The sequence below is a fragment of the Sorex araneus genome, chromosome 5 (assembly GCF_027595985.1).
Source record: "Sorex araneus isolate mSorAra2 chromosome 5, mSorAra2.pri, whole genome shotgun sequence".
In the NCBI taxonomy this organism is placed as follows: Eukaryota; Metazoa; Chordata; class Mammalia; order Eulipotyphla; family Soricidae; genus Sorex; species Sorex araneus.
The window spans coordinates 51,588,193-51,610,948 of record NC_073306.1 but is presented as its reverse complement, the minus strand read 5'-3'; the positions used below and the strand labels follow the sequence as shown (position 1 = coordinate 51,610,948).

At 48.3% G+C, this 22,756-nt stretch overlaps 2 protein-coding genes across 3 annotated transcripts in view; one reads left to right on the top strand and one right to left on the bottom strand.

Annotated features, from left to right (window-relative positions):
- Positions 1–5,334: 5,334 nt before the first annotated feature.
- Positions 5,335–9,393, bottom strand: TEX46 (testis expressed 46). The gene is made up of 3 exons (XM_012931585.2): positions 9,386–9,393; positions 8,741–8,909; positions 5,335–5,526 (listed from the first exon to the last, which is right to left on the bottom strand). The coding sequence occupies exons 1-3, from the start codon at positions 9,391–9,393 to the stop codon at positions 5,335–5,337; spliced, it is 369 nt and encodes a 122-aa protein (XP_012787039.2).
- Positions 9,394–16,766: 7,373 nt separating this feature from the next.
- Positions 16,767–22,756, top strand: part of KDM1A (lysine demethylase 1A) — a 66,070-nt gene continuing 60,080 nt past the window's right edge. For both annotated transcript variants that reach the window (XM_055140309.1, XM_055140307.1), the window contains exon 1: positions 16,767–17,262. In XM_055140309.1, coding sequence (XP_054996284.1) covers positions 16,894–17,262 — 369 coding nt within the window. In that variant the 5' untranslated portion in view covers positions 16,767–16,893. The remainder of the gene's footprint in view (positions 17,263–22,756) is intronic.

The window sequence follows — 22,756 nt, the reverse complement described above, 5'->3', positions numbered from 1 at the left end:
AAAGAAAGAAAGAAAGAAAGAAAGAAAGAAAGAAAGAAAGAAAGAAAGAAAGAAAGAGAGAGAAAGAGAGAGAAAGGAAGAAAGGAAGAAAGGAAGGAAGGAAGGGGGAGAGAGAGAAAGAAAGAAAGAAAGAAAGAAAGAAAGAAAGAAAGAAAGAAAGAAAGAAAGAAAGAAAGAAAGAAAGAAAGAAAGAAAGAAAGAAAGAGAGAGAGAGAAAGGAAGAAAGGAAGGAAGGGGGAGAGAGAAAGAAAGAAAGAAAGGAAGGAAGAAAGGAAGAGAGAGAGAATGGAAGGAAGGAAGGAAGAAAGGAAGGAAGGAAGGAAGGAAGGAAGGAAGGAAGGAGGGAGGGAGGGAGGGAGGAAGGAAGGAAGGAAGGAAGGAAGGAAGGAAGGAAGGAAGGAAGGAGGAAGGAAGGAAGGAAGGAAGGAAGGAAGGAAGGAAGGAAGGAAGGAAGGAAGGAAGGAAGGAAGGAAGGAAGGAAGGAAGAACTGTTCTCAGAAGCTCAGTCACCAGGGGAACTACTCATAGTGCTGAGAGCATCTGGGGTCCCCAGGAGTTGGAGACCCCATGGAATCATTTCTGCTTTGGGGAGTGGATCCCACCTGCTATTTCACCACTGGAAATCTAGAGTGAAACACCCTCACCCACCTCAGGGTCTTCCAATACAATCCATATTTTTTTCCTGAGGTTCATCCCTTGATCTAGGGGCTTTTCACACCTAAGCCTGCCTGGCAGGGCGAGAAATCAACTGGACTCGTCATGGGACTTGCCCTGGAGGTTGGCAATGCTAGGAGACACTGTAGGTGGAGGGAGGCCACAGCCCATCACAGAGGCCTGAACTGTCTCACCAAGTCAGAGGAAAGAGGCCAGGGAGGAAGTGGACCTGGCCCCAGGCTTGCTTCTGCTGTGCCTCCGTAGGCTTAGCTGAGGGCCACAGGAGGCAAGTGTCCCTGAAGCCTGCAGGTGGCTGGTTTAAAGAAGCAGGGGAGGGAGTACGGGAGTGAAGGCGCTTTGCCTTGCAAGCAGCTGACCCCAATTCCATCCCCGGCACCACACAGCCCCCCCCCCCCAAGTACTGCTGGAAGTGGCACAGAGCCAGGAGTTGCCTCCAAACACTGCCTGCTGTGGTCAAAACTTTCCCCTTCCCTCTTCCCACCCACACACCCCTGTGCAAAGCAGGACAAACAGAGTCCCTGTTGGCTAAGCCCCAGGCTGAGGTGGCAGCTTAGAGTTCCAGCACTGGATAACATCACAGCAGGAGCGTCTCTGTCAGGACTGTGAGCACATAAAGGTGCTCACTTAAGCCTGGAGAGTCTGGGTTTATCTGCTTGGGGGAGCGAAGCCTAACCGTGAGCAGAGCATGCCAAACCCATTGTTAACAACTTACCAAGGGCAAACCAATCAGATCCACGGGTCATTGTGCCAGGCATAACCACCACGAGCCACACACGGCACGCGCAAAGGATCTTTTGGGTAAATCTCCAGGAGATTTACCGGTGTGGTAGGTCCCTGGAGATCTAAGGCGTCTGGGAGGATGTATGGCCACAGGACTCGATCAGCTTCCTCATCCCAGAGGCTCACTCTCCCAACGCAGTGCCTTCGTGCGGGAAGGTCTTTAGATGTCACCTGGAGCCAAGCTGCTGGCCAAGTTGCTGTCTCTCTTTCCATAGCAAGGCTTACCATGTGCTAGTCTCCTAATGGCCCAGCTCTGGATGACTCCCGTGGCCTGGCCATACCGAAAGGCCCTTGGCAACAGTCTGTGACTGTGTTAAAGTGCCCTTTGTAAAGGTGTGGGCAGGTTCTAGGGAAGCCAAGGGCAGCACTGTAGCCTGAGCTGGTATCTGGGGGGGCCATATACCCACCCCTGAACTCAAAGGGAACCGGAAAGGAGACAGTCACAGGCCAGAGTCACCCAGCAAGAAGGTCCGCCCCTCTATGGGGGACCCAGCCACCTCAAAACCTGTCAAGGAAATGCCATGGGGCGGTGGCTGTGGAGTGGGGGTGGGGGGGTGGAGGAACACAGCCTCCACCTCCTCCGTCGCTTGGTCTCTTTCCCCACTGGCCAAATCCAGCTGGGGCCACCAGACCCAAGAAGCTGATAAGAGGCAGTGCAGGTTTGACAGCGACCCCACCTGAGGGGAAATCGGGCAAGGGCAAGGGGTGGGGAGTGGAGCAGGATGGGGTGTAGGTAGAAAGAGCCTCACACAGGGAGAGGTGGTTGTCAGTGGCGGGGCAGAGGAGTTCTCCTCAGGGGAGCCACTCATACAAGGACCTGGGGGCGCTGCGGCTCACGAAATTCTCACAGTGACTGATGAGAGCAGCCAAGCTCCCCTTCACGTTCCATAAGGAAACTGAATAACCAGCTTGAGAGGCGTCCCAGATGGCCCCGCTGGCTGTCACTTGAGTTGGGAATCAAAGCCAGCAGTTGCAGCAGAGTGCGCAGTCAGAGAAGAAGAAGAGGAGGAGGAAGAGGAGGAGGAGGAGGAGGAGGAGGAGGAGGAGGAGGAGGAGGAGGAGGAGGAGGAGGGATTCGGGCAATGAAGCCGTTGTAAAGGGCTGTGAGGGCATATACAGAGGCACAAGGGGAAGTGTTTACCCTCAGAACTTATCACCTAGCTGGGAGGAAGGAGGCAGGAAGGAAGCAGCACGTAGTGTCCAGGCCACTGCTCCGGGATTCCAGACTCCACCAGAGAATTATTACAGAAAAAATGCAGGGGGACATGCAGGGTGTGGGGGCTACTAGGATGTGGCTCAGGGTGAGATGGCCAGCAGGTGTCCCTGACTTCTGGCACTGTTGTCGAGACTGCTGCCGCCACAGTGCACCCACCCATGAACTAGCCCAAGTGTGCGACCCCAGCAAGAACCACAAACAAGTGCACAGTCACCACGTGTGTGGCGTGTGTGACACCCAGATATTGCAGCAGCAGCAGCAGCAAGGGGATGGGAAGGGGGAAATGCTGGGAAGGTCCTAGGGAACGTGCTTTATTGGGTCGACATGGAGAAAAGCACTGTGGAGAGGTAGCTTGGGAAGGGGCGAAGCATTGTAAGGTAGAAGGGGCACAAATGCCAGAGGAAAGGGAAAGCAAAGAGGGAGATGCCCATGGGGGTTGCCAGGCACCCTTGTCTGATTAGATGTGAGACTGGGGGGTGGAGCGACAGCACAGCAGATAAGGTGTTTGCCTTGCACATGGCCAACTCGGGTTCAATCCCCAGCATCCCATATGGTCCCCCGAGCACCGCCAGGGGTGATCCCTGAGTGCAGAGCCAGGAGGAATCCCTGAGCATCGCTAGGTGTGACCCAAAGCTACAGGGAGCAATGGCTCCCTCCAAGCTCCCTCTAGAGAGGAGAGAAAATTCTCTTGATGCTCTCTCAAACTTTCACACTCATAATCTCCCTTTTTTGGAGGGGATGCTCCCAAGCAGTGCTCAGCAGGTAGGCCTGGGGACCCTACAGCCATTTTTGGCCAATCAAACAGTGGTTCAGTGCAAGGGCCTGAATTTCTGCTCAGATATCCATACTGGTGGCTTTCCCCTGGCCACGTTGGCAATGCTCAGTCTCCTTCAAGACCAAATTAGGGGGCTGGAGGGCATTTGCCTTGCATGCGGCAGACCCTGGTTCATTCCTCAGCATCCCATATGATCCCCCAAGCACCATCAGTAGTAATTTCCTGAGTGCAGAGCCAGGAGTAACTCCTGAGCATTGCAGGTCATGACCCAAAAAAGAAAAAAAAATCAACCACAAACAACAATAACAACAAAGACTGAATCAGGCAACACTCAGGGAACCACGTGGTGGCTAAATGGAACCCATGTTGGGTGTATGCAAGTCTTGCTCCCTGACCTCCCTCCCCCACCTTCCAAAGAACCACAACTTCTCCATGGCTCCCAATCTCCCTTTTTATTTTATTTTATTTTATTTATTTTTCTTTTTGGGTCACACCTGGAGATGCACAGGGGTTACTCCTGGCTCATGCACTCAGGAATTACTCCTGGCAGTGCTCAGGGGACCATATGGGATGCTGGGAATCGAACCCGGGTCAGCCACGTGCAAGGCAAATGCCCTACCCGCTGTGCTATCACTCCAGCCCCCCCCCCAATCTCCCTTTTTAAATGCCAGATTGACAGGCTCTGATCTGTCAGTGAGCATCCAAGCTCTGGTTGGAACTTAGTAACATTGCTTGGTTTTCATTTGGTTTATTTTGATAGTGATATTCTACTTCAGGCCAATGAAACTCCCTTCAAGGTTGTTTATTTTTATCATTTATTTTCCTCAACAGGCTGGAGCGATAGCACAGTGGTTGGGCTTTCACCTTTCACTTGGCCACCCCGTGTTTGATTCCTCCGTCCCTCTCGGAGAGCCTGGCAAGCTACTGAGAGTACAAAGTCCGCACGGCAGAGCCTGGCAAGCTACCCGTGCGTATTGGATATGCCAAAAGCAGTAACAATAAGTCTCTCAATGAGAGACGTTACTGGTGCCTGCTCGAACAAATCGATGAGCAACGGGATGATAGTGATTTTCCTCAACAAATACATATATTTAAGAAAAACATTATCGGGGCTGGAGCGATAGCACAGTGGGTAAGGCATTTGCCTTGCACGTGACCAACCTAGGTTCGATTCCCAGCATCCCATATAGTCCCCTGAGCACTACCAGGAGTAATTCCTGAGTGCATGAGCCAGAGTAACCCCTGTGCATTGCCAGGTGTGACCCAAAAAGCAATAAAAGCAATATATACATATATATGTGTGTGTGTGTGTGTGTGTGTGTGTGTGTGTGTGTGTGTGTATCAACTTAAGAACTTAAGGTAAAGGATAGAGTGAAACATTGGGTTGGTTCCAGGCTACTGCAAACATGGCAAAGGTAATATGCACACTAATGACTCATGCCTAGGAGTATAAAGCATGTGGAAGGGGTCAATCACAGAGGACCACTATCAGGAATGTGGGTGTGAGTCCAGCGACCAGATTCTGACCAGGGACTTGCTTGGCAGGGCTGAACCTTCCTGTGAGAGACCTGGTGGGGGGGTGGGGGGTTGCTGGGATGGTGCTGGGGAGGCCACTGTCAGAGTCAGGGTGAACAGGGACAGAGCATGGACTGCAGTCAGAGTGTCCAGCTGAAGGAGAGGAGTAGCTGCCTTCTAGAACCCTGTCAGGCTATGTCACCAGGTGCTGCGACCTGGGTCATACAGGCCTCCTTTCCAGTGGCGACTTTTTAGCCCTCAGTCCTTCTCTCAGGTGTGATTCACTAAGAAAACTCAATCTTTTTTCGATGGGGTTTTACTGAGTCAAGGTAACATCAGAAGAGGCTGGCACATTCCAGACTCTCAGAGTTTCTTAGGGGGAAATGGAAGTATAGTCAGAGAAGGTAGAGAAAACGGACTCGCGCCTCTTCGGCCGCAGCTTCCCCCGGGAGAGAGTCCGGCGTCGGTTCGGCTTCTTACAATGGTTCATTCTGTTCCATACTATGAACATCTGGTTTTCTAAGACCTTCAGCTTCATTTCACTGAACAGAAGCCGTTCAAGGATCTTGTCCTGGAGGGCGAAGCAGGCATGCAGTCTCTCAACCTCTTTGATAGGCATGGCTGGGGGTTTTTCTTCAGGTGGCTTTTCTTTCTCCTCTTCTTTCTAAACTCCACACCAACATGTGAAGAAGCAAAGCTGATTAGCCTTGAGGACCCCTTCTCAGACCAACTGTGTATAAATATCATCTCCAAGAGAGAAAGAAGAAAAGTGCCTGCCATAGAGGTAGGTGGGGTGGGGGGGACGCGGTTGTTTAGGAATGGCAGGAGGGAAACTGGAGACATTGGTGGTAGGAAATATACATTGGTAGAGGGATGGGTGATGGTACATAGTATGACTGAAACCCCATCATGAACAGTTTTGTAATGCTCTATCTCATTGTAATTCAATAGAAACAAAAATTTTTTTTTCTTTTTGGGTCACACCTAGCAATGCACAGGGGTCACTCCTGGCTCATGCACTCAGGAATCATCCCTGGCAGTGCTCAGGGGACCATATGGGATGCTGGGATTTGAACCTGGGTCAGCCACGTGCAAGGCAAATGCCCTACCCGCTGTGCTATCACTCCAGCCCCCCCCAAAAAAATTTTTAAATGTCATATTCATGGATCCTCCCAACTGACAAGGATATCTCTACCATATCTCATGATAAAGTCTCACTCAGCCTGCAGGGAAAGGCCCCAGAGTCCCAGCACCCTCTGCTCCCTGTTGCCTTTAGCTTAGCATAATAACACAGTAATGACACAGCACACTTATCTACACTGATCCACACTGATCTTGACTGGCCTAACTTGCTCTGTCTACAGAGCCTGTGCTTTGCCGTGTGCCTCTTCTGAGAGTCTTACCAGCACTCAGAAAATCTCCAAGTGCCAAATCTCATTGGCTATAGCATCATGCTCTTCTCTCGATCATTCCCACCTTCCTCTTACCACTTAATAACAGGATTTTCTCTTCTTGTTAAAGCCATTTAACAATTTGGAGCCACAGTAGAGATCAACTAGCCACAAAAATTCATGGATACACTCATTTCCTGGTTGAAAACTTGGAGAGAGGAGCAGGCCGAGTCCCCACCCTACTGAAACCCCGGCAGCTGCACTCACACCCCATGGCTGCCACCATGCCAACGTCCCAACTCCACCAGCTCATGACTGAGCTCTGCAGAGATGCCAAATTGCTGACAATTTTAGGTACATCGGTCTTCAGGCTAAAATTTCTGGGGTCTTTTTGGAGTAAAGATGGGCAGCATCCCCACTCCCCCATACTCCCATACTTCCAGAAGCCCCAGCAGTCACATCCACATCCTACAACGCTGCCACGTACGTGCACTCTCCAGTGAAATATCCTAGAGATTCTAGTGTGTGTGGCCACATTTGTGGCTGCTCGATACCTCCAAGCTCTACAATACTGACATCCCAGTGGAAGAACAATTAGATGGGAAAATAGCATAGAAGCCAACTAAGCTCAAATAACAAGAACATTAACACAGAAGGCTCAACTAGCAACAACAGCTTAGTAAACTGTCGGGCAAGGATTTAATGTCCTCATGGCGAGAATTAACAATTTTCACAAATTTAACTGATCTGCCCAACACCACCCCAAGATGGGCAAGGGTATGCTGGGACATATCTGGCTATGCTCAGTGCTTATTCTGGGCTCTGTGCTCAGGGATACCTCACTGTGGGGACGGAGGAATATATTCAATGCTGGGAATAGAACCTGAGTTGGCCAAATGCAAGGTAAGTGCCCTTCCCTTTGTAATATTTCTCTGCCCCGCCATACACATTTTTTTGCTTTGGGGGGCACAACCAGCTATTTTAGGGTTTACTCCTGGCTCTCCATTCAGAGATCACTCCTGTAAGGGGGTCAGTGACCATATGCAGTACCAGGGATCAAAATTGGTTTGGCCATGTGCAAAACAAGTGACTTATCCATTGCATTATCTTTCTAGTCCCCAAATTTAAAAAAGATCCAGTACTGTATACTATTTATTCAGAGTAAGTTTCTGTCCTTTGTTTACTAGAAAATCTACAAATGAGCAGATCCCCGCATTTTGAAACTATGTTGAGTGAACAATATTACAACAAATACCCGATTTCCCACACCAACTTAAGAAAATATCACAAAGGATATGTGGATATCCCTACCTCCTTGAGCCTCTTCTCACAATTGTGTTAAAATTAAGAATCCTGCCTCTGTGAAAAAATTCTTTACTAACATATGATTCGCAAACAAGACCATAGTGTTTTTTTTGTTTGTTTTTGTTTTTTTTTTTTTGCTTTTTGGGTCACATTCAGCGATGCTCAGGGGTTACTCCTGGCTTTGCACTCAGGAATTGCTCCTGGCAGTGCTTGGGGGACCATATGGGATGCCAGGGATCGAACCCGGCTCGGCCGCGTGCAAGGCAAATGCCCTACCCGCTGTGCTATCGCTCCGGCCCCAAGACCATAGATTGTATTGTATGAGTAGTATTAATAAAAAAGTTGTAGAGGACAGAGTACCGCAGATAAGGAGTTTGTCTTGCACACCACCAATCCAGGTGAAATCCCTGTCACCCCATATATTCCCGAGTGCTGCCAGGAGTGATCCCTCAACATCACTGGGTGTGACCCTTAAACAATGCAAAAAACATTTGTATAAAACATTTCATGATCTATGTACACATCTGTTGTGTTCATTATTCTACTTTAGAACTGTATTTCTTGCCATGTCTTTTTTTTTTCTTTTTGGGTCACACCCAGCGATGCATGGGGGTTTCTCCTGGTTCATGCACTCAGGAATCACTCCTGGCCGTGCTCAAGGGACCGTATGGGATGCTGGGAATCGAATCTGGGTCAGCAGCGTGCAAGGCAAACGCCCTACCTGCTGTGCTATCGATCCAGCCCCTCTTGCTACATTTTTAATCTATCCGTTTAGGGTTTTTTTTTTATCTTAAAGTCAAAGGTTTTACTATTGCTAAAGCACATTGACATCAAACACAATGGGTAGTAGATTCAGGGGTAAGGGACCTATTTTACAGCCAAGACAACTGAATCCTGGACTGCAAAATTGTGGGGGAAGAGCTTAGCCCTCTTATCAACAGAAGGAAAGAAAACAGAGCAGGGACTTTGACCTGAATCCGAGTTCCTCAGTCTTACTCCACCATCTACACACCTTTCTTGTCTGTCCACGTCCCAATCCATTTGGAACCCCCCCATCATCCAAAGGCACCTCTTGCTCCTCACCTGCTCTGGCTCTGGCTCTGGGGGGGGAGGCTTGAGTTCATACTTGACCAGCCAGTTGCTAAGCAACAGCAGAAGGAATAGAAACCCAAACAAGGTTGGCTTATAGCTGACCAGCCAAGCCATCAATGCACCGATGGAACCTGAGGAAGCAAGTATTTCATGGAGATATCTAAAGAGAGACACTAGCTCCCCCAGCATTGTGGTTTAAAGGCACAAAGGCCCCAAGGTCCTGCCTTGGTCCTTGTCTGGGATAGTTTCCTTCCATGATAGGAGTCAAGGTTGTCCAGTCTATGGCGTCATAGCCTGGCTCCCTCCCCCAGCTGCCGCATAACAATAACAGGAAACTCTGTTAGTCTAGCAGCCAGGTTGACAGGCAATCTGCAAGTGTCATCTCCTGATGTCCTCATAACAGCCACCAGTGAGGTAGACCTCAGCTATCTCATTTTATCCAGCAATACCAATGGTAGTGAAAGGATCAGCTATGTAAATCCATGGCCCCCAGAGTGAAGGAAAATGCAAGAAGATTCAGAATCTGGATCCAAGAGAAAATATTCCTGTAAATTCAGAGCCACAGTTCAATGTGGTCTAACTTGCTCAACTATCAGTCACCTGCTGCTTTAGGTACGGTAACTTTGGTTAACTTACCTTTTCATGTTGGTTACAGCCCCATTGAGGTAAAGTCAGATTTTGACTTCTTCAAAAGAGTTCTTGTTTTGTTTTTAATTTTTATTTTTTCTTTATTGAATCATCATGAGAACAGTGACAAAGTTTTCAGGTTTAAGTCTAGGTCATACAATGATCAAACACCCATCCCTTCACCAGTGCACATTTTCTACTTCCAGTGCCTGGGGAACCCTATAATGTGCCAGGGATCAAAACTTTGTCAGCTGCATATAAAGCAAGTGTCTTACCTGCTGTATTATGGCTCTGGCTCCTTATGAATACATGATAAAAAGTAATAGACCAAATGCTGTATTATGGCTCTGGCTCCTTATGAATACATGATAAAAAGGAATAGGCCAAATTGGCAGTGTAGCAAACATTTTCTGGTAAAAAAAAGGGGGCTAACACATTGTGATTGATGTATTACAGTGCAAATATTACACTGAAACTCCAGTGTTTTATTGTAATTTGCTTTAGAGTAACATTTACTCTAGTGTTGTTAGGTATATATAGACTTAGAAAATTTAATCTTCTGTGCCAACAATTCTGTGCTGCCATTCTTGACTTATCTAGCATGCTATCCTCAGCACCGTTCGTACAAGATTTGTTTGTGCTGTCTGTCATAGCGCATCATCTTCAGGTCCATCCAGTGCATTCAAAATCTCCATCCTTATTGGGGGCTGAGGCTGGTAGATGGGTTGGAGGAAAATCCCTTTACAAAGTTCTTAATGACTGCTTCTTGTGGTATAAGTCCCAGCTCATAATTATCCACCATATAACATTTCTAGGGACAGGCACTTAATATATCCTGCAGGCATCAATTGATCATTGCTCATCAACCACTCAATATAAAAATAATTTGATACCCCGACAATTCATGGATAGGGGTGGGGTCTTCAGGGCCATAGCCTGAGTGTTTTGGGGCCTCCAGTGTTTGGGTAGCACTTGATGCTTGGGGATCATGTTGTTCCAGGGATTGAAGCAGGGTAGAACAGAGGCATGAGCCTTATCCCCTGTTCTATCTCTCTGGCCCTTGCTGAGTGGGCCAGAGAGATAGAATCTTTTACCTTTTAGTTTCTGTCCCTTTACCTTTTAAGTAAAGGGACATAAAAATTTATGACATGAAGCATTTATGCAGTGAAACATTATAAAATGAATTTTAGAAGGAAAAATTAAGGTATGAGCACCATGTGATGAAACATAGTACATATAACTCGAGAGAAGCAGCATCCAAGTATGAATATGTAAACAGTTCCCTAGAATATATTCCTGAAGGTGGGATTAGTTGGTCCAAAGATAAATTTTAAGTTTTTATGCAAATATTAAATGTGTGAATGAGTTACAGAGCCTTATGGATTAAAGGAAATAATTCCATCTCTGTCCCATTCTTCCTACCCTCAAGTTATAAGACTCAGATAGGTAATCATCACCCTTTTAGACGTTCTTTCTTAATATATCTTAATTTGTTCATACTGCCATTGTCTCAATTTTGACATTATACATTACATTTTAGAATAGAAGATGAAGATTTAGCCCCCGTGGAGAACCTACCCCACTGGATACCACTTTCTATAAGTGTCTCTCATTTCCCAAGCATCCTATTTCATCTATCATCTCTCAATATAATTTTATCATATTGGTTAAAATCATTCATTGCTTACATGATGGCTACTCAATACCTCTATTGCAAACTACAACATCCAACAGGAGAGAGAACAAAAGAGGATGCCCTGCCACAGAAGCAGGGTGGGGTAATGGGGGTTGGGGTGGGGGTGGTGGGAGGGATACTGGGAACATTGGTGGAGGAGAATGGGCACTGGTGGAGGGATGTAAACGATCACTGTGTGACTGAAATGCAAACATGAAAGTTCATAAGTTTGTAACTGTACCTCATGGTGATTTACTAATAATTTAAAAAAATTAGAAATTGAGCTCTCATTTGACCCACCAATACCACGTCTGGGAATATATCTCGGAGATGCATAAAAGTATAGTAAAAGTAACATCTGAACCTATATGTTCATAGCAGCACTGTTTACAATATCCAGAATCTGGAAAATACCCGAGTGCCCGAGAACAGATGACTGGTTAAAGAAACCCTGGTACATCTACACAATGGAATACTATGCAGCTGTTAGGAGAGATGAAGTCATGAAATCTGCTTATAGGTGGGTCAACATGGAAAGTATCATGTTAAGTGAAATGAGTCAGAAAGAGAGGGACAGACATAGAAAAATTGCACTCATTTGTGGAATATAAAGTAACAGAATGGGAGACTAACACCCAATTATAGTAGAGACAAGTACCAGGAGGATTACTCCACAGCTTGGAAGCTGGCCTCACATGCTGGGGGAAAAATCAGCTCAGATAGACAAGGGACCACTAAGCAAAGGGTGCTAGGTGGGCCCGCTAGGGATGGGAGATACAGACTGAAAATAGACTATAGACAGAACATGATGCCTACTTAATACCTCTATAGCAAACCACAACACCTGAAAGGAGAGATAGAATAAAAGGGACTGCCCTTCTACAGAGGCGGGATGGGGAGAAGGGGCCGGGGTGGGGGTGGTTGGAGGGATTCCAGGACCATTGGTGGTGGAAAATGGGCACTGGTGGAGTGATGGGTACTTGATCATTGTGTGACTGAAATGCAAGCATGAAAGTTTGAAATTCTGTAACTTTATCTCATGGTGATTCACTAATAAAAAATTGAAAAAAAATGCAAAAAAAAATTTATTGCTTGTGTTAAAACAATGTAGACCAAAGTTGAACCATATGCGGTACTATGATCACACTTTCAGAGTAAATGTCCTCCCTACCTGCTATTCTATTGCTTTGACTTCACTTTGTTTTCTTGGATTTAATTGTTTTTGCTTCAATGGAAAAATTAAATTTGGGAGCTGGAGAGATAGTGCAGTGGGTAAGGGCTTGCCTTCCATACAGCTGGCCTGAGATATGATACCCAACACATCCCCTGATCCCTTCCAGGAGTGATTCCTGAGCACAGTACAAGGGAGAGTCCCTTTGCACAATCAGGTGTGGCCCCAAAACTAATCAAACAACCAAACAAAACTTTTTTTTTTGCTTTTTGGGTCACACCCGAAGATGTACAGAGGTCACTCCTGGCTCTGCACTCAGGAATTACCCTTGGTGGTGCCCAGGGGACCATATGGGATGCTGGGAATCGAACCCGGGTCTGCCGCATGCAAGGCAAACACCCTGCCCACTGTGGTATCACTCCAGCCCCCCCAAAATACTTTTTTGAAGTACAGTTGATATACAATTGATATATCTATACAACACATATACCTCTTTTGGGTCATGACAGAGTTTGTCCATGACCATGCTCTTAACTTATAGTTAAGTATTATGGCACTTGGCCTGGCCCATTTGATGCCAGGTAGCTTACAGCTTGCCCTGGGTCCATTCAGTCCCTCATTGGGACCCTGATTTTGGGGTGCTAGGAACTAAGGGCAACTGAGGCTTACGTCAAGAAAGCAGATGTCCGGGAGTGAATATTATTCATATTAAATTAACTCCTAAATTACAAAAGCATAATATTAACTGTCTTCCTGTGTCCATACAAAAAGAACATTGCTTTAAAGTAAACTGTGCAAAGGATGGGGAAAAGCAATATTTAACTTACAATACAAGTGCAGTGTCCTTAGGAGGATCTGACTTTACAAGTTAACAATCTGATTAGGGGGAAAAAGTGATTAACTGGTTGGGGAGGACAACACAGAGAAAAATTTACAGATAAACACAGAGGAATGGGAGTGACTCAGGAGCACTGTGATGGGTGTAACCTGATAAACCTAAGCTCCTTGTGGCAAGGGAGAAAGGACAAACCAATGTTATCCTACAGTCCCCGGAACTCTTGAGCACCACTTGGCAGCCCCCACCTCAAAAAAAAGTCAAGGGCATTCATATTAGAAATAAAAAACTGCCCCTATTTGCAGATAACACGGTTGTTCAAAGTCTCCAGAAATCTGCGGAAAAACTCCTAGAATTCAGGTGTGTATTCGGCACAGTTGCTGGATACAGTCACACACAGACAGCTGCACCAGTGCACCCTCTCCTCTCCTGCTAATGACAATAAAAAACTGCAGCTTCTTCCCACCAAGAAAACAACTGTATTTCTACTCAGTAGCAAAAAGCACCAGGAAATAAAGAATTTAAATACCATTTCAAAGCAGTAAATGTGGGTTTGAGTCAGAGGGGGAAGTGCAGTCGTGTGGGCTATGACCTAATCTCCTGGCCAGGTTGTCCTAGAACAGTGTAGGCTGGTCCTGCAGTAGCCTAAGGACCCTTCCCAGGACTCCCAGGGGAACTGGAAGTGCTAGCCCAGAAGAATGCCACCTTCCCGCCAGAAGCTTCTTGTTCCCTGATGTCCCTCCACTGCTCACTGGGTCCCTGTCCCTCCTATGACCACCAAGGCTAGAGGTCCCAAACTAGCTTTGGGCCCCACTGCCCTCTGAACTGATTTCCCCCGGCCCCGACGATGCCCCCCTAAGTCCACAGCAACAAATGGATCATACCCTGACCCTTTTGCCTTCTCCCAGGCTGGTAAATAAGTCACTGACCTTTGTGCAGCAGCTCACAAAACTCTGGGCTCCCAGCATCACACCTGAAGTTGACTGCTAGGTCGGGTGATGCGGGCCAGGTAGAAGGCAGGGTGGGCCTGGATTCAGGCAGAGGGTGGGGAATGGGGGCCTGGGCCTGGGAAGGGGGTGGATGCAGGGTCAGGCAGGACTGGGTCCCGCCTCCTTGATCAAGAGGGGGCAGACAGGTCCTTGTAGAGCCCCCCACTTCCCTTCCCTTCAAGAGGCTGGGAGGTGACTAGAGTGAGGGCTGACTGCAGACATGGGGGAGGAGGGGACATGACTCCCCTTGGAACCTAGGGGAACACAACTCTCTCGAAACTGGGGGACACAATCCCCCTCAGAACATGGGGAAACACGAGGCCTCTCAAAACCTTGGGGGGTATGACTCCCCTCAGAACCTGGGAGACACGACTCTCCTTGGAACCTGGGGAGACACAACCCTCTCGGAACCTGAGGGGTCACGATACCCCTCAGAACTTGGGTGACACAACTCCCCTCAGAAACTAGGGGACACTACGTCCCTTGAAACCTGGGGGGCACAACTGCCCTCGGAACCTGGGGGGACACAATCCCCTCAGAACATGGGAACACAACCCCTCTCAGAACCTGGGGGGCACTACTGCCCTCTGAAACTGGGGAGCACGACTTCCCTCGGAACCTGAGGGCCACAATTGCCCTCAGTACCTGGGGGGACATAACCCCCTCGGAACTTGAGGGGTCACGATCCTCCTCGGAATCTGGTGGGGTTAGGAAGACTAACCTGGCCTGAGTACTGTGATCTGGAATATTTAGTGAGATATCCTCAGGAAGAATCAAACTATGGTGCTGATGCCGCCTGAACCTCTTGTGCTCTCCTGAACCTGGCTCACCATCTCACCTTAGACAACGCATGGCTCAGCATGCCAGTCATGGAACTCTACACGTAATCCCTGCTGGAACTCTACACATGATTCCTGATGGACATCGCTGGCTGTTTTGCAAGATTAGGACAGAATGGCATCGACAGGGCATGGAGAAACCGCGGTGGTGGCCGCAGAGTCGCCACCTGCCCCGGCTGGGCCGAGACACAGTGCTATCGAACATAGGGCAGTGGTGGCCGTGTGTGCAGTGGCTCATTCACTGTGGGGTGCTGTCAGCCAACCACCGGGTGACTTGGGACTCTATGCAGGTGTTCGACCTGGCACAGACCCTCCTCGATAGGGTCCTGCTCTGCCAGCTGCTCAACAACCTCTGAGCACACTCCATCAACCTCAAGGAGATCAACCTGAGGCCGCAGATGTCCCAGGTGCTGTCCAGAGATGCAGGTAGGTGCATGTTTGTCAGTGTGCAGATCATTACAACATGCCAGTCGACCTAAAGCTTACATTCGGTAGACTGGGAACACCTGTAAAGGCGATTAAAGGCCGCCCCCAAAGCCTCTGTCTCTCTCAGAGAGACTGACAGGCTACCGAGAGTATCCCGCCCGCATGTCAGAGGCTGGCAAGTTACCTGTGGCATACACTCAATATGTCAAAAACAGTAATGACGGTCCTCATTCCCCTGATCCTGAAAGAGCCTCCAATACACCATTGGGCTATACTAGCACGTGACAGGGACAAATGGAGATGTTACTGGCATCCGCTCGAGTAAATCGATGAACAACGGGATGACAATGATACGGTGATACAGTGATACAATACATATAGGTCAATGAGTTTTGAGTAATATATACAATGAAGATAATTTACACAATGAAGATAGTTTTAATAATGTATACCAATGAAGATACAAAATCAGAGAAAATCAGAGATGGATAACCACATGCTCATCACAGGTCACCATAGATAGAATTCTTTCACTAGACATTACACAATTTTACTAGTTCTTAAACTTTATGTAAATAGGGCTGGAGCGATAGCACAGCGGGTAGGGCGTTGCCTTGTACACGGCCGACCCGGGTTCGATCCCCGGCATCCCATATGGTCCCCCAAGCACTGCCAGGAGCAATTCTCGAGTGCAAAGCCAGGAGTAACCTCTGAGCATCGCTGGGTGTGACCCAAAAAGCAAAAAAAAACCCAAAAAACAAACAAAAAAACCAAACAACCTTTATGTAAATAAAGTCATTTAAAAATTATATTTCAAAGACAATCATGTATACAAGTAATTAAGTGGAAATAAGCTTAAAGAATATAAAACCTCTGGTTGGTTCGGTGAGGCATTCCTGAAAGAAATAAAAGAATAAACCATCACCATGAGCATCAGTGATACAAAGAATTATCCTAGAATAGAAAAATATAAGTATACATGTGTTTGGGGTCGTGGGGGTAGTGGTGTGCGTGCGTGTGTAATAAAAATTTCCCACGAAATAAGTAGGTCAACTATGAATTAAACAATATGCTGTTTCAGGCTTTCCCCATCACTAACTCCTAAACTCCTTGAAAGCAATAACTTCATAATTAAACTCTCCTACCGTAGTAAGCTCTTGGTTCAATCGACAAATGAGTACATGAATGAATGAGTGAACAAACAAATGAATGAAGTGCATGCATGCAATGGCCAGGGGAAATGCTGGCACTCGGAGTGGCAGTTTGGGACAGACGCCCAGGACCCGGATGGTGATGGTGCAGTAGCCCAAAGGAAAGGGTACAAGGAGACGCTCTAGGAAAGCGCCGTGCCCAGGACCGCTCTAGCCGCAAGGACGCAGCTCTATGGCCGCGGGGAGGGCGGGGCCTGGGCAGCTCGGGGCCTTTTTGTCCCGACGCGGCGGGAGTGCGCTCAGTGCGTGCGTACGCGACGGCAGTTGGCTGCGCGAGGCTCGTGTGAAGAGAAGCGAGGCGCCGCGGCCCCGGACTCACGGACCGACAGGCCGAGCGGCCCCTGCGGCCGTCAGCGGCCAGGCGGCCAGAGATGCTGTCTGGGAAGAAAGCGGCGGCGGCGGCGGCGGCAGCAGCGGCGGCGGCGGCGGCGGCGGCAGCGGCGGCCGGGACGGAGGCCGGGCCCGGGGCTGCGGGAGGCGCGGAGAACGGCTCGGAGGTGGCCGCGCCGCCCTCGGGCCTGTCGGGCCCCGCCGAGGCCGGAGCGGGGGCGGCCGGGGAGCGGACTCCCCGGAAGAAAGAGCCTCCGCGGGCCTCGCCCCCCGGGGGCCTGGCCGAGCAGCCGGGCTCGGCCGGGCCGCAAGCGGGGCCTACGGTGGTGCCTGGATCTGCGACCCCCATGGAAACGGGAATAGCCGAGACTCCCGAGGGGCGACGGACCAGCCGGCGCAAGCGGGCCAAGGTGAGGCCCCGAGTCCCCGCAAACCCCGAATTCAGGTGCCCGGTTTCTCCCGGGCGCCCCCGCGCGGAGCCCACGCCCCTCGGGGCCTTCTGGGCCCCCGCTGCCTCCAGGGTTGCGACTCTCGGGGGGCCCCCCTGTCCCCGCCCGCCCCCTCATGAGGCCCCCTCAGGTCTCCCTCATCCCCCTCGGCTCTCCCTCAGCCTCCTCAAATCCCCCTCAGATCCCCCCAGATCCCCCTCAGCCCCCTCATATCCCCCTCAGCCCCCTCAGATCCCATCCTCCTCATCCCCCTCAGCTCTCCCTCAGCCTCCTCAAATCCCCCTCAGCCCCCTCAGATCCCCCTCTGCCCCCTCAAATCTCCCAGCCCCCCGACCCCCTCAGATCCCCCTCTGCCCTCTCAAATCTCCCAGCCCCCCATCCCCCAGCCCCCCCGACCCCCTCAGATCTCCCTCAGCCCCCTCAGATCCCCCTCTGCCCCCTCACATCCCCCCAGATCCCCCTCAGTCCCCTCAGATCCTCCTCAGTCCCCTCAGATCCCCCTCATCCCCCTCAGCTCTCCCTCAGCCTCCTCAAATCCCCCTCAGCCCCCTCAGATTCCCCCTCAGCTCCCTCAGATCCCCCTCTGCCCCCTCAAATCTCCCAGCCCCCCCGATCCCCCAGCCCCCCCGACCCCCCTCAGATCTCCCTCTGCTCCCTCAGATTCCCCTCAGATCCCCCTCCGCCCCCTCAGATTCCCCTCAGGCTCCCCTCAGGCTCCCAGACCCTCCTCAGCCCCCCAGATCCCCCTCAGCCCCCCCCATCCCTCTCAGCCTCCAGATCTCCCTCAGTCCCCCCCTAAATCCCCCTCAACCCCTTCAGATCTCCCTCAGGTCTCCCTCTGTCCTCTCAGGTCTCCCTTAAGCCCCCTCAGCCCCCGTTCCTGCACGCATCGAGCCCCTCGGAGCCCCTCAGCCCCCTCTCCCCAGCCGGCTTCACGCCCTCCGGGGGGGGCCCCCCTCAAAGCTGCTTCCCGCCCACGTCGCTCCCCTCAGGTCTCCCTCAGTACCCTCTCCCCGCCCCCGTCGCACCCTTCTGGGGCCCCTCGGTCCCCGCTCCCGCCCGCGTCGCTGCGGGGGGCCGGTTTGCGGGTGCGGTGTGCGGGGCTTTGTTGGACGTGACCCGGCGTCGGGGCGGGCGGGTGGGTTCCCCCCTGCACCTCGCGCACCTCTCCCCTTTTCGTTGTCCCGGGGAAGATGGCTCCCCGACGTGCAGCGATGGTTGGCGTTGTTGGAGACCTGGCTTGGGAGTCTCCAGATGTGTCAGGAGGCTGCTCGGCAACGTTTAATGGAGTTACTGCTGCGAGCTCCTGGGGCGGCGGCGGCGGCGGCGGCGGCGGCGGAGGATGGTGGTGTGTGTGGGGTGGGGGGGTGGGGGGGAGGAACGCTCAAGAAATTGCCTTAGTCTTGGACGCAGAAAAAGAAATAGACTTACTTTTTTTTCTTTTGAGTTTTCCTTTTTTCTTACAAAGAATTTTTTTAAGCCCTTGGTATTGCTGTGTGCCAGGAGTTTACTCTCCCCCCTCTTTTGTCCTCAACGGTGATTTAAATAATGATCATACAGTCTTAAACATCTTTCATTTGCCAGTGATGAAAGCAAAGTGGATACAACTAAATAACACAAGCGCTGGACACCAATAAAGATATTTGGCTGCAAGTTTTTTTTTAACGCATGAAGCAGATTAAGGCTAATATCAGTTAGCAAAGGTGCGACTTGTATGGGAAGAAAAAGATTTGTCACAAAACCCTATGCAGACATTCGCTGCCTCACATTTCTGTGTGCCAGATGCTGTTTTCAGAATAGCATCAGCAGTTTATTTTTGCTAAGCATATGGGTAGATATTAGCCCTATTTTTTTAAGGGTGACATACTGAGGCACTTAAGCAACTTGCCCCTAAAAGCCACAACAGCCAAGTGGCAGAACTGGAATGTAAGGCCCTTCACTTAGGGTGTGGTACGGTATATCAGACTCTTAACAAAGGCCCACATGGGAGACTGGAGTGTTTAGGCCACAGATGGTACACTTGAACCTTTTCTGGAGATTTCACAGTTCACTTGAAAAATTGCAAATATGTTTACATATTCTAAATTAAGGAAAGATTTTAAATCTTGCCATTATAGGATATGCATCAAACAAAATTTTCTAATTTTTAAGTGAATAAAAGTCAGTGTATATTAGGAACTTCTGAGATGAATACTACTACCCGGATCAGGAGCCCTCAGATTCCGCTGCCCACTTTAGAGCTATCTAAGAGTTAAAGATGACCCTCTTAAAAAAAAGAATGGGGGGATCTTAAGGGGGCTTTGACCAAAGCATGGGTTAGAAGAGCACAGAGGTTAGTGATTCAACTCTTAGAAATGAAAATAAGGACTGGAACCCAATAGGTTTTTTACTTATAATAGGAAGTGTCACCCCAAACCATATTATTTAAAAATTTTGAGAATTTATAAGCCACAAAACCTTTTGCCAATTTCAGCATATGACTCAGTGGTTTTAGCAAGTTGTATTACCAGTACTAAAGTCAGTTTTAGGACACTTGAATCACCTCCAAAAGACATCTATACTATTGGCAGTCACTGTCCTACTGGCCTTCCCCCTATCGACAGTTCCTTGCAACTGCTAATCAGCTTTGTCTCTGGATTTGTGTAGTCTAGATAGTTTACATAAATGCAGTCATATAATGGGACCTTTTGTGTCTGTTTCTAGATGTTTTCAAGGTTCATTGGTATTGTGATTCTGTTAAGCACTTGAAAACTCCATGGCCTGTTAATAGCACATTATATAGATGTACAATATTTAAAAAAATATTTCCATTGTTTCTACCTCTAGGCTATTCTGAATAATGCTATAAGTACTTTTTTGGTTTTCATTTTTTGTGTGTTTTAAGCCTAAGTATTCAGGTGTGTCTTTTATGGGGGGTGGGAAGGGCACACCTGGTGGTGCTCAGTGCTTACTCCTCATTCTGTGCTCAGGGATCACTCCTTGTGGGGCTTGGGGAATTTTATTGAGGATGGAACCCAGGCTGGTTGTGGGCTGTACTATCTCTCTGGCCCCAGGGTTTCTTGGATATATACCTAGGAATGGAGTTCCTCCTTTATGTGGGAACTATCACCTGGGTCATATGGAATTTCTGTTTAATGTTTAGAATTACCAGTTTTCTGATGAGGTGAAAACCTTTACATTTCCTTCAGCAATGTAAGAGGTTTCCAGTTTCGCTGTGTCCTTGACAGCACTTGGTATTGTCTGTTTTCTTGCTGAGAGCCAGTCTAGTGGATGTGTATTATCATTGTGGTTTTGACCTATGTTGCCCTGGCTGCTCCTGATGTTGTGCATCCTCCCTTTTTGTGCTTATTGGTCATTTGTGTATCTTCTTTGGTGAAATAGCAAGTTCTTGATCATTTTTAAGTTGGGTATTTGACTTTGTTGTTATTGAGTAGTTAGCTCCGATTTTGATATCCTATTTATTTTCTTTTTTTTTCTTTTACTTTTGATGCTCTAATCTAAGAATCACTTAATTTAGTGTCATGAAGATTTGTTTCTCTATATTCTAAGTTTTCTATAGTTTTAGCTCCTTCACTTGAGTCTATGATCATTTTGGATTTAGTTTTTGTATAGTGTGAAGTAGACTGAAGCATAGCACAGTGGGTAGGGCGTTTGCCTTGCACGCAGCCAATCCAGGTTTGATTCTTTGTCTTGAAGAGCCTGGCAAGCTACTGAGAGTACCCCACCCACATGGCAGAGGGCAGAGCCTGGCAAGCTACCCGTGGCATATTCGATATGCCAAAAACAGTAACAACAAGTCTCAAAATGGAGATGTTACTGGTGCCCGCTCAAGCAAATCGATGAGAAACGGGACAACAGAGCTACTGTTCTAGATAGTGTGAAATGGGGGACTCAGTGATAGTACAGTGGGTAGGCTGTTCATCTTACATATGGCCAACTGGGATTGATGCTGTTGAATATCCCTCAAGCTTCAGTTTTATTAATTTGTCTGTGCCAAAGTAATGGCAGAATATTTAAGGTTTGAAATTAGTAGCACTGGTGCCAGAGTGATGGGACAGCAGATAGGGCATTTACTTTGCATGTGATTGACCTGGATTTGATCACTAGCATTCCATGTGGTCCCCCAAGCACTGCCAGGAGAATTTCTGAGTGTGGAGCCAGGAAAAAACCCTGGATATCACCAGGTGTGGTCCCAAAACAAAACAAAAATAAATTGGTAGCACTTTAGATCACCAGAGAGCTTCAGAAATGGTTCTTTGAACTAGGTCTGAAAATAATTTGGAATTCAGAAAGATGCTTTGGAAAAAAAATCTTCTGATGGTTTCTTTTTCCTTAGGAAAATAAAATCTATAAGGTTTTCAGGTTTAGATGTGATATAAACAAAATGCTTACTATAAAGTCTGGAAACAGTACAGTCAACTCTCTGCATCTTAATTTTCATATTCGTAGATTGAAATCAACTTTGAATAGAAAAAATAAACAATGTGTTTAGGCAGGTGTCATTATGTGTCTGTAGTGAACTTATACAGACTTCCTTGCGTTATTCTCCAAACAATACAGCATAGCAACTATTTACATAGCATTTACTTTGCATTAGGTGTAAGTAATCTAGAGATGATTTAAAGTTTATATAAGAATGTGCATAGATTATATCATTATGCTGTATTATGTAAGAGAGCGTTAGACCAAAACCTTTCTTTCTTCCCTGCAGTCCCTCACTCAAGAAAAAAAAAAAAGGTAAAAATGCTTGGAGTAAACATTGAGTGTTTTGAGAAGTAAGGTGGTATCAGGTGTCAAACTTGCGGCCTCATGCTTGCCAGCCCTTAGAGCTATCTCCCCAGCCCCTGACTTAACCTCCATTCTCAAATCTGCCTGTTATCAAAACATCTCATATTGTCAAAGACTGACAACTAAAGTAAATGCTATTATTATTTTTTTTTTCTTTTTGGGTCACTCCTGGCGATGCTCAGGGGACCATATGGGATGCTGGGAATCGAACCCGGGTCGGCCGCTCGAAAGGCAGATGCCCTACCCGCTGTGCTATTGCTCCAGCCCCATAAAGTAAATGTTATTATGTGTAAGCTTAGTATAAAAAACACATAAAATATTTAAGGAGTATTTGGGGACTTTGTTTAAAATTTCATTTTGTAAAAAAATGGATTTCTCTGGCCAGAGATATGGCTCAGTGGTAAAGAAGCTAGGTTCAATACCTGATAATGGAGCGGGAAACAAGTGGGAATGGTGTGGAAGTGAGAGTTCTCCACTTGGAAAAAATTTTTTTAATTTTGCTTTTTGGGTCACCCGGCGATGCACAGGGGTTACTCCTGGCTCTGCAGTCAGGAATTACCCCTGGGCAGTGCTCAGGGGACCATATGGGATGCTGGGAATCGAACACGGATCGGCCGCATGCAAGGCAAATGCCCTACCCACTGTGCTATTGCTCCAGCCCCTCCAC